At 40.5% G+C, this 11,970-nt stretch overlaps 1 protein-coding gene across 1 annotated transcript; it reads right to left on the minus strand.

Moving 5' to 3' along the window:
- Window positions 1-1,119: 1,119 nt before the first annotated feature.
- Window positions 1,120-11,696, minus strand: LOC306962679 (calretinin-like). The gene is made up of 11 exons (XM_079555904.1): window positions 11,469-11,696; window positions 7,472-7,548; window positions 7,309-7,398; window positions 7,152-7,232; window positions 5,919-5,975; window positions 4,809-4,886; window positions 4,269-4,324; window positions 4,150-4,189; window positions 2,274-2,327; window positions 2,118-2,189; window positions 1,120-1,603 (listed from the first exon to the last, which is right to left on the minus strand). The coding sequence occupies exons 1-11, from the start codon at window positions 11,560-11,562 to the stop codon at window positions 1,487-1,489; spliced, it is 816 nt and encodes a 271-aa protein (XP_079412030.1). The 5' UTR covers window positions 11,563-11,696; the 3' UTR covers window positions 1,120-1,486.
- Window positions 11,697-11,970: the final 274 nt, after the last annotated feature.

Genomic DNA, 11,970 nt, shown 5'->3' on the forward strand with positions numbered 1-11,970 from the left:
ATGAATGAATGAATGTAATAATAGAAAAGAACCCTGTTTAATGGTTGAATGTACGGACCACCGATCTTTGACCCCCCATGCTGCAAACATTTCAATACGTGGCCCTAAATGAGAAGTTTGAACACCACGGTTATACGTACAGTCATACTATTTGCTCTACAATGATATTATGCTGTGGAATTAATAATTGTATCCCTATATTAATAAAGTGACTGTTTTTCAATGAATGAGTGCTCAGCGTTCAACTGTTCAGTGGCAAAATAACAGCAGAAACGTCATCTGTATTTTGCACTGTTTGTCTCTCCTCTCTGTTTGAGCGACGATAACACTCGGTTTTCAGGAAGGACTTTGACACACATCTATTTCTGCATTTCTGTTTATCCCAGTGTGCATGCACTTGTTTGAAGTCATGTTTAACATGTAGTATTGTTTTTGTGTGAGAAAGGCACAAGAGAGAGGGGTGAGTTGAAGAAATGAGTCTAATTAAAGATGAAAGGTATGATTATTAATTGATGTAAGGTACAGCAGTCCAAGCGCTTCAACGAGTGGTGCGGGTGTACTCAACCATAAAAATACCCTAATTAAGTAGTTTTTTTTAGATGAACTTAGTTAAATGCTCACAAGAAAGGCTAACAGAGAAGCAACTTTGTTTTGTTTTTTTAAATAGAACATTTCATAAAACAAGTGACTCTGAAAATGTCTTAAATAATTCAAGTGAAAGATTCTTGGTTGCCATGTCATGTATGCTCAAGCTGTGATGCGGCTGGTCGTATGTTGCAGCATGTGCATGCGGCCCGAGCTCTGGGCTTGCCCTCCTACGTGCACTTCATCTAAAAACATCCACTGAGGACTATAAGTGCATCTCCGTCCATGAAAAATGGAGCAGCTCAGGCTTTTTTCCCCTTTCTTTTCAAAATCACACTTTCTGCTACCATGAGATTAGGGGCAGTACAGGGCCTGGCGCTCGGGCACTAGAGTTATAATCTTAACTGTGGTCTTTCACTGCAGATAAATCACTTTTCACAGCAAACAGTCCCGTGTAAGGTGAGGTTAGCAAAAGGACATTACAGCAGTGACAACATAAGCTCGAGAGGAATGGTTAATGTTATATTTATTCATTCATTTCTCAATAATATCTCTTTTAGAACAGTACAAGCCTCTTCATGAATAATAAATAAAAATAAATAAATATAAATAATATAAATAAATACACTGCTGCTGCTACATTGAGGGGGCCTATTGTAAAAATACAACAATCCACTGACTGGTATCATAGCCCAGTGAATAAAAGAGAATCAGGAACTTAAATAAAAAAGGTGTGGGGTGGGTTGTGATTAAAACTATATAAAATTGATTTAGAGAAAGCTAAAACAGCCAGCAGTACACTTTGTGCTTCCAGTTGCACTTTTTACTCTATAGCAGGGTTTAGGGGTTACATGCACCGGATTACACCAGAGGAAGATATTTCAGGGAAGCATCGAGAGGGTCACAGTGTAGAGTCTCGGCAGATGACGATCTCCAGCTCCGTCCGGTAAAGTTTGCCTTCGTCTGCCAAGGCCATGATGCTTTTCTTATATTCTGCCACCTCTTTCGAGTCCACAACCTCAAAAACAAATTCATGCATTTAGGAAACAACACAATTATTATCAGCAAACATAACATCAATATGACAAGAAACTAGCTATTTTCTTGTCCTTAAACAAATAATCAAAAAGTGCACAGAATGTGACAAATGAAGAGGTAGAAGTTCCATTATCTTGGCCCATACTGTACCAATGGGCCAAGAGTCCCTGTCGTTGGACATGGAACTCTCTCTCTTTCTATCACTAATGTTTTCGAACATAAAAATTGTCTCTATACTTACACTACTTATAACTAGCTGATAATTAGGAAAACATAAAACTTGTCATGCACTTTACATACACATTTGTACAAAGAAATAAAACGTATGTCTGCAGATTGAAATGCATGTTTATTGTTGCATAATTATCTTGAGAGAAAGTGCGGTGCAAAGGACAAAAATGCAAAGGTTGTATGAGTGAATCCAACCGTTCTCTATATACGGCGCTTGAAAAGTAACTCAACCTGAAGAATCAATGAGGGTGACTATACATTACCATTTTGTTCTTCTCACAGAGGTCTTTCAGCAAGGCATCAAGCTCCTGCTCATCGATGTAGCCATTCCCGTCCTGCAGAGAGACAGATACAGAGGGTTTTTTTTAATGGCACAAAAGCCGGATTCATCACAGTAACTTTCACTTTGCCAACATTACCTTGTCGTAAAAGGTGAAGAGAGCGTCGAAGTCCTTAACTGAGATCCTGATTTTCTGCAAAACAGAAATAAAGAAATAAGTAACTGTTAAGCGATTGATAAAATATTTACAAAATATAAAAGATAAATAAAAGATGTAATATGAAGTTATCGCTTGGAGAAGACTTCAATATGTTTAGACCCATATAAGACAACCAGCACAAGCCCTTTTCCTAACCTTAAAGGGACTATACAAAGTTTAAAAATGTTAAAATTAAGTATTTTCCTCCCCTACATGTTCCAACAACATCCTAATGTGTAGAATGAGCCCAGACCTGTTCACCACAACTGCCTCTAAAATCCTGCACTCAAAAAGGTGTTAATTCGGATCCGAAGTGACGTCAAGCACGAGCTTAATATAGAAGCTGCAGTTACAAGTATGCCCTGAGGTGGCAGTAGTGAGTATACAATGGCTAACTTGCATCTAGCCCCTTTAATATCTGAACGGACACAGCAGGTGCGCTTTGTAGAGAGTAAAAGTTCACACAAATCTTATACAATACAATAAATGGAAAGGATTAGTGCAAATCTAAATGCAGAATTGTGCTGGCCAACGATATCAGACAGGCCTAGACAACTGTACTGCAGCTTTTACATTCAGCAACTCCAGGTCTACGAGGAGGTAGGGGCAAAAGACTATGGGCCAAATCCTGCCTGGCGCAAGGACGGCACAAGCTCCAAAAATTATCTTCCATGGGCGCAGCACCCTGGGTTCCCAAGGCCGTGGGAACCCAGGGTGCTGAGGGTGCTGCAGCACACCCTGTCCCTGGTGGATGGTGGATGTTAATAAATGGTAAATACAGAAAAGTTTTTTGGGGGGGATATCTTGTCCCTCAGTACCCGCTAACCATAATATGTTCCCACAGCTCTGTGTTGCGCTAAGCCTGGAGTGGCAAGATCTCAAAGTGTGCACCTACGACGCACAAATGCTACAGTCTGCATTTAGAAACACAAGATCGGGTCCAAAACCTTTTAAAACAAATGTCATAACACACTGGGGGTCATTTATAAAGACAGGTGCCAAACAGGTGCCGACATTAGAGAGTGATTAAATCTGATACATAAATGAGAGAATGATTCATGTGTAAAAATGCTTGAATGACTCTACTGCTACTCATTTTGCTCATGTGTAAGCGCCTGGTAAATGACCCCCATAGTCTAGTAGAAAGCACAAATACTGGCTCTAGAATGTAGTGAAGTATATGTTCATAGAAATTACTAAAGTAAACTAAACAAATCACACTTATTCATGTACTTTCTCTACTTTTACTTACTGTTACCATTGCTACGGCAACACATCTATGAGCATTTACTTATAAATGACAGTGGGTAAATTACAAATTAAGAATAAAACTACTAATAGTTCGGAGTTATTCTTAAATGTTTACAGCTAAGATATTTCTCGAATGCAATATCCGCGGCAGAAGATCTCGACTTGATATTAATCCTTACAGAGATTACGATAACTGGGACTCGAGTTGAGTTAATCCCGATCAGACCGACTAATCCACTGTCAGAAAGGAATAGTTGATCTTCTCCCCTGATCTGAAATCTACATATGTCAACATGCACGATGAATACACATATAGAGTGTCAAAACGTGGCGGCGGCACACGCGTCCACTGGTATTTGCAGGGGTTAAGTCGTTCGTTCAACCTTGTTACATAAGGCCTTTATAATCTCCCAGTCAATCAGAATGGCATATATCCTTTCCATGATGTAACATTGATTCAATTTAATAAACAATTTCATACATCATCGGGAAATCCACTCAGTTTGTTATGTTTTGTCAGTAAAGTTTCTTTTCATTGAGAACGTTTGAAATGGTTTTGTCTTACCTCAAATTTCAGTAAGAAGTTTTCTTTAACAGGCAAAAGTCTGAGAGGAAGAAACCAGCTTAAGAATGTTTGTGAGTTGATATATTATACGTAATGATAGATAATTGATTATTACCCACCTCGCCATCTCGGAGAGTCCCAGTTTTCCATCGCCATTGAGATCAAACATCTTCAGCTGAGTGACAGATGGAAACGGGTGTTTAAAGTACTTAATTTCACATTATGTCAGATAATCAGCAGCAGATAAAAGCTGAGGAGACAGCTTATAATAGGTGCGGTTGAGTGTGTTGAGCCACAGATGGCTGAGTGATACTGGTAGCCAGAAGAGTGATGCCTCAGGACGATTCAACTGGAGGGTGAAGCCCCGCATCGAGGTCGTTCACTCGTGTTATTAAAATTCCAGCCTCCAGAGATGTACTGTATTTACATTATGTGGTATGGCAGCAGGAAAATGTGTCAAGCAAACAAGCAATTCATGCAAATGTCAGTAATTGTTCTCACTTTACACTGCTCTGAAACCAACACATCTGTAAAATTGTATTATTTCCCCAATTTTGGATTACTGTATTTGGTTTGCATTTATTCATTGTGTTTTATTTGGATAGGTACATTTTATTGAAAAAGGTAAAGCATTCCAATACTGTAGTAGTGATACTTACAATCGTCTGTGAGTATTCCGTGAGCTTTTTTCCTTCAAAGTTTCTATTGGCCTTTTTCAGTAAATCTGACAGAAACCCCTGACGGGAGAAAGAGAGTCAGTCAGTTATATAACAGTAAGTCGTACGATATTTTGGGTCGAAGGGAGATTTGTGTTCTCATGAGTTAGGCACTGAGAGCACGCAAGGTTTTGTACTGTATTAGTTTGACACATTGGAGAGTGGGACTCTTTATGGTCCGGATAAACAAAGTAAGCAGGGCCCGATGACAGAGGTGATATATAAAGGGATATTTCAGGATTTTTGACATAGGGCCTCATTTCCTAGCTATCCAGAGTGTTGTTGATTTCTGAAGATATATATATATATATATATATATATTTTAACTCATGCAGTCCTTAGATTTCAAGAGTTTAGTGGTGCTAGGCTAGTGCATGTCTATGGTAACTAGTAGCCTGCATTACAAACAGTCTGACCCAAGCACAGAGCACCTGAGGCAAATCACTTATAACACCAGGCTACCAACATAAATGTCTGTGTTGACGGAATCATTTTTAAATATAACCATTTTGCATTTAAAAGACCGTATATTTGAGCAGCATCAGCTTCCTGGTTGTAGCTACGCAGCGGTGGAGTGACCTGCTAGGTTACCGGATCTACAGTAGTTTGTTTACCTGCATTACTACACGTGGAATTCACAAAGGAGCTTTCTACAAATCAGATATGGCAACGTTTGGAGGACGACCCCATGAGGTTTTTAATGCAGGCTACTAGTTACCATAGACATGCGCTAGCCTAACACTAGCCTAACACCACTAAACTCTTCAAATATAAGGACTGCATTAATTAAAAAAAATATATCTCCAGAAATCAACAACTCTGGATGTCAAAAATCCATTAAGTACAAATACTGTCACGGATGTGCTTTCAAATACAAGTATTGTTTAAGTACTCATCAAGTAATACGACTACTATACTATGACTATCACTGTTCATTATTTGGAGCTATATGCTCAGTTTAAAATGGTTCAAAATATTTACTTAAAGGAATATCAGTTGTGACAATATATTGACAATTTCAACATTTGAAGAACATTTGAATATTCTGTTTACCTCCAACTCATTGGACTCGATGTATCCGCTCCGGTCGGTGTCATATCTCCTCCAGGCCTGCAGGTGAAGAGCAGCAAAATACATCTTTACAAATAACCCCAGCCACAAACTCATAAATAACACTCCCAGGAGTTTTATGTACCATCCAATAAACAGATAAAGGGCTCACTGGGGTGTCATCCACTAGTGTAAGTATGTGTCACAGGCCTTATCAAAGATGGATACCCAAGCGCCCCCCAGCTCTCCCCAACAGAAAGCTCAACTCCATTCATAATGTATGGAAGTCTGAGAATAGCTTTGAAGCAGGACTCAGGGCACTGCGGAGAGCGCGCTGTGAGGTTCATGTCCAAATGTACTCACACAGATGTTCAAGAGCTACAACTTTTCACCATTAATTGATTTCCACATAGGAAATTAAAGCAGCGTATTTGGGGTTAATCAGGCCAAGGGTCACATGCACTGGTGGAGTCAGAAAAACGTTGCAGTGAGTTATAAATATTCAGGCCATTAGGTGTAGAGTCCCATCCCAGTTTCACCACAGCAGATAAAAGCCACGTCTCACAATTTACCAGCCAACTCAGCACAACACTGCAGCTTAATGTTGACCGTAAATGGCTTGTTTTGCAGAATTACATTGTATACTATAAAATCAGCCATCTTTCCACCATTTAAACAGAAGCCCATAAACTTGTGTAGAAACATGCAATGTAATTGAATTTGAACAATCAACAGTTTTCTATGCACTCCACTGGCAGCAGATACACTATAGGGCATAGTTTAAACGTATTGCCCGTTAACTTGTCTTGAGTGCACTTTGTAATTTATCTCGAGGTTTTTGCTTAGCTTTGCCTTCTTATGGCCAGCTTCTCTTGGAGGTCATCAAGCTGAAGCGGCGCACTGCTTCACCCTGATCCAGAGTTATGTGCCATTAAAGAATTGGCTGCAAAGGCTGGCTGCAAGATTGTTTTTTTTCAAGCTATTATTTTTGTCTTATCCAGCACAAATCTCAAACAATATTTCCAATAAGCCAGTGGTAAAAAAATAATAAACCTGTTTTGGTCTTTTTTAAATATGTTCCAAATCATCAATCATAGCTAACATTAATTTTATTCAAACCATGTATTGACAGTGCACGTTCTGCAAACAATGCTGCACAATAGCATCTTTTTAACAACATGGTTTGTAACGTATGTGTTATCATGCAAAGAATGATTTAATCTAGATGCTACTTACAGCCATAAACTGGGAACTGGATCCCACAAACTCCCTGAAACACAGCAGGAAGTTTTCCTCTGTCGGCAGAAGCTGAGCCAACTACAGGAGAACACAGAAAGAGTAGATTTTATCCTTTATTAGGAGCTCCTAATGTGCCGCTACTAATTAGTCTTACCTCTGACATCTCGATCTTCCCATCTGAGTTTTTGTCAAAGCTGCACATGAACTCATTCATTTTTTCTCTGAAAGTAGCATGTGATGGATCCTGAACATTTAAACATAGTGTCAGTGACACGAACCTAATATGAGTGCGAGTTCACATTTATGACTTCACTGACCACTCCGGCTCCTCTTCTGGCAACCTCGAGCTCTCTGAAGAAATTCTCCAGCTCCTTACCCTCGATGTAGCCATTTCCTGTAAGCAAATAAGACACATAAAGCCTAAAAATCACCCAGAGCTTGCTGAAAGTGTAATCAAAGCATGGAGGGAAGATCAAAGGTCATTGAGGGTCCAAAAGTTTTGTAGACTTTCTAAATTTTGTGGCTTAGTTTAAGGCAATGTTGTGATTTGTTGTTGCGAGAGGAAAAGCTCAGAATAGTGCTATAAAGCATATAATGAGTGCTTGCTTGCCCAAGAGGGGGGAGCAGGCAGATGCTTATTGGGGCATTCAGTCCCTTCTCCGGGATCTTGTGACAATCATGTAGCCAGGCTTGATTTAATACAATAATTTCAATCCACTGACGGCCTTCGCTTTACATTATCCTTTTAATCATAAGATTGAGTCCCATCTGTCTACATTTCTGGTGTGGTTAAGGCTCAAGCCTTTTAAAGAACAAAGTAGACATTAATAAAATTGTTATTCGGAGAGCGAGTAAAACACAGATGCACATAATAAAATGTAGAGCTCGGCTGGTCCCCTCTTCATCTCTTAATCTCTGATCCTCTCATCTCTTGTCCGTCTCTGATCAGAGTGCGCCTAACCTCCCCCCGGCTTCACACACACAATGTTTTTGATGGGTGCCCCATGTCACCATCTGTGCTTTGGCTAAGTTGTCTTTTTAGATATGAACAAACTGCACTGATTTGGGCCAATGCATAAAAACGTTTAACAATAACCCATAAAGATCCATTCATCATTGCAGTGGAGTCTTTTGTTTACATTGGGAAAGGGTTGGATGGATGGATATTTGTTACTGGAATCATCCAGACCCCTCCTGGAACCGCCACCTTAACGTGGTGGAGGGGTTTGAGCGCCCTGGTAGGGTCTCCCATGGCAAACAGGTCCTAGGTGACGGGTTAGACAAAGAGCGGTTCAGAAGCCCCTTATGAGAGACCAACAGGCCCGGTTAATCATGAGGCCGTCCCTTCTGTGGACCCACCACCTGCAGGAGGAGCCATAGGGGCAGGTGCAATGTGATTTGGACAGCTCCAACAGCTGCCCCCACGACCCGGCAACGGACAAGCGGAAGAAAATGGATGGATGGATGGATGGAATCATCCAGATACATTTTTAACTGGCAAACGATGTGCAATATGGAACTCCAAAAGCTGGCATTAATACCAACGCCTATTGTCCCCTTTTGAGTCCAAATGTCCAAACAAAGGTAAGTGTATTATCAGAACTCAACACACTTTGTTGAAACAAGTGCCCGTGTCAGGAGTATGAGCCAGAGTTGGCTCTCTGCCAGTTGCACTGAATGCACAGATGCAGCCTTCACTACTATGAACATTTTCTCATGCAGCTCAACTCCTGATTGCTCAGTTGCACTTCAAATGGATGCAGCAGTGACTCAATCTCGCCAACGGCAACACAACAATGTGGTCAAGGAGCTGTATATAATTGACAACGCTGTCGAATTTTGAAAAGAAAAGTCACATTATTTCTTTTGCTTTAAACCTACAGCACTTAGAAAATGCTGCTGACTTTCCTTTTTGATGGAGTTGGCACAGAGAAAGAGCCTTTCATCCTGTCACCACTGCACTATGGCTGTGGTCAGAGGTCTTCTCTTGCCAGACACTGATAGGTCCAGGAGCAATTAATCACTAAAAGTTCCTTTATAAACAAAAAAAAACTGCAGTGAGCTGTTCTGATCTGTGCCCATTAATCCTGCAGGTCCACCAATTAACCTGTCTCCACAAGGTTGACAAACTCCACAGCTGCTGTCTCACTGGAGTCCAGTGTCCATTTACTACCTGCCCAAATCAAACATTATGCAAGAATATTCAATAAAAGGGCAATACTCAAGAGAGGTACCATGTGTTCTTTTGGTAACAGAATGTGATCCAGCATTCATTGGAATGAGTCCAGTTGACTTTGACAGATTTCTATAAAGGTTTTGATGCAAAGGCCAGTTTTTTCTAGTAGAATAACATTTGTTTTGTCAACAGTGTTTTGTAAAAGCTGACAGTTGTGAAAAAGGACCTGTGTGCGTAATTATAATTATTGTAATTGTAATTATCGTTTGTGAAACACCTAGTTGTTGTTTACACTGAATGACAGTATCTGCCTGAAAGCTGTGACACTTACAGTAACTATAAACACATTCTTATCAAATATTGAGATGTTTGAATATTCAGTAACATTAGCACTGAGTTTGGACCACAATTATCCAGTCAAAATGATATGTTCACTCTTACCTATGTATACCTATGTTTGAATAATATAAAATATAAATCAGGTATAGGGTTCTTCATTCAATGGAGGTGGGTTCAGATTTTTATTTTTTCACTTTTTTGAACGACTTCTCAATCCTTCATTTTTAATGCTTATTATCGCGCTGGTTCACTCGTACCCAGCCTTATGTACCTCATTTTTATTCTGTGTGTATGCATGAGGTGTGTGTGAAGAGGGGGTGTGAGTATGAGACTATATTGTGACATCTGTAAATATTTTTTTATATATTTTCATCTGTAAAGCACTTTGTGATGCACCTGTGTATGAAAAGCACCTAATAAATAAAGTTTGACTGATTGATTGATCATGATAAGCCTATTTATTTTTGTAAAGCAAATGTTACAACGTTAAGGTAAGTACTTTAGTACTTTATTGTCCCCGTAGGGAAATTTGTCCTCTGCATTTGACCCATCCTTCGCTGCTGCTGGGGCGACCCATCAGACCACAGTGCTATCCAGATGTGGAGCCAGGCTAATGGCCAGAATCACCCATTGTGCAAGTTTTATTTGTATGATGGGGGAAACCGGAGCACCCAGAGGAAACCCATCCAGACACAGGGAGAAAAACATGAAGAATCGATCCGAGGACCTTCTTGCTGTGAGTCACTAACCGCTGAGCCACCGTGAGGCCTATTGATTTTGTAGATTGCTTCCTCCCAGACAGACTTAAAGTGTTAGTCTGTACACTTAAATGTAATTGATTGTGTATAATTGACTGCCCTGGCCTGCAATACGATGAAAAGTAAGTAATAAAATAAGGATATTTTTCTAAAGTCCCTTTTGCTGATTTCCTAGGGTTAGGGGGGGGGAGGAGCATGTTTGTTAAATTTTAAAATATCTTTCTCTTTCCTCAATTCCACCCCCCTCTCCAATGAGGAGGAGAGGGGTGGACTTGATTGTTTCTGAAAACTCTCTCCTGCAATCGTACAAACTATCACTTCCACAGTCAAACATCTCTAACAGATTATATTTCCATCAAACTACAGCAAGAAACAATGCAGCACAAAACAAGTGCCGAATAGTGGCCGCGGGACAAAACCACATCAATTAGCCTCTTCAAACTGGACTGGATTATTCTTATTGGCTATGGGCGACAGGACCCATTGCTACTCCAGAAACGCGTTTGAAAGCGCAGAGAGGCCACTGTAGATGCCCGTCTTCATACGTAAGGTGTTTATCTTCATCTTTCTTCTCATTTCTCCCCAGAAGCTCCACCCCATAATCCCGAGTGGAAAACACCTCTCTGGTCCTGCTCCGCGCCCTGGCATTTTCACTTTTTCAGTCCGAATGCATCCTTCCATCAAATTCTTCTCCTAAACGCAATCGACACTGTTTTTTTTTTTGTTTTTTTTGTTTTTTCAAGCCAAGTAACAACCCTCCACGGGACAATAAAGAATAAAGCAAAGAAAAATGAAAATATAATGATTCGAGATTTAAGCCTGGCTGTGTTGCCCCACACAAATTTACACACAGTTTGATAAAGGCCAATAAATGTTGAGTGCAAAAACTAATTAATTAAGCTTAACTAGGCAAAAACTGACCAGAAAAGTCTCCTCCAATCTCTTTGCCTTCACACACAGTTTTTCCCCGAACACAGACCGCACACATGCATTAGTACAGGTTGGAAGTAAAATGAAACAGACATAGTTTTACGCACTGACCGTCTGAGTCGAAATGGTTCCAGATGTCGATGAACTGAGCTGCGGTGATCTCCGCCTGGTGCAAGTGTGGAGGCTGCTGCGCATGGGTTGCCATCTCCTCAGATCCTTTGGTTCAGGGTGTAGTTGAAGACAAACTTTTCCGTGCGTACAGCTCCTTGGAACTGACTGTGAGCAGTCTCTCTTCAGTCGGGGCTTTTAAACCCCCCACGGCGCACGTGCTTCTGCTCTGATTCAGTAGGGGGCGCACGAAAAGAGAGATCCTGCAGGAGTAAGTACAGGAGGAGTAAGTACATCAGGAGAGTAATTACTGTGCAGCGAAGTGAAGGGGGAGGGAGCACTCTGGGGAGTTTGAGCTGCTGTCCGACTCTGATATGAAAGAATCATTTCACTTTATATCAAACAGTCATTGTGCCCCAAAAACAGATCTTCTTGTGGCACATTTGGCAACAGCATGGCCACAAAAGCCAAGTGGCAAGTCTGTATTGTTTCGCTATTTGACTAT

This window comes from Gobius niger (genome assembly GCF_951799975.1).
Source record: "Gobius niger genome assembly, chromosome: 4".
NCBI lineage: Eukaryota > Metazoa > Chordata > Actinopteri > Gobiiformes > Gobiidae > Gobius > Gobius niger.

What these genes read in the sequence shown, in the direction of transcription:
- LOC306962679 (XM_079555904.1), bottom strand. Translation starts at nt 11,562, where the DNA reads ATGGCAACCCATGCGCAGCAGCCTCCACACTTGCACCAGGCGGAGATC. An exon ending in ACTTCTTACTGAAATTTGAG is followed by an intron (nt 2,328 to 4,149) that starts GTAAGACAAAAC and finishes TCTGTTTTGCAG; the next exon opens with AAAATCAGGATCTCAGTTAA. An exon ending in TCTTCACCTTTTACGACAAG is followed by an intron (nt 2,190 to 2,273) that starts GTAATGTTGGCA and finishes GTCTCTCTGCAG; the next exon opens with GACGGGAATGGCTACATCGA.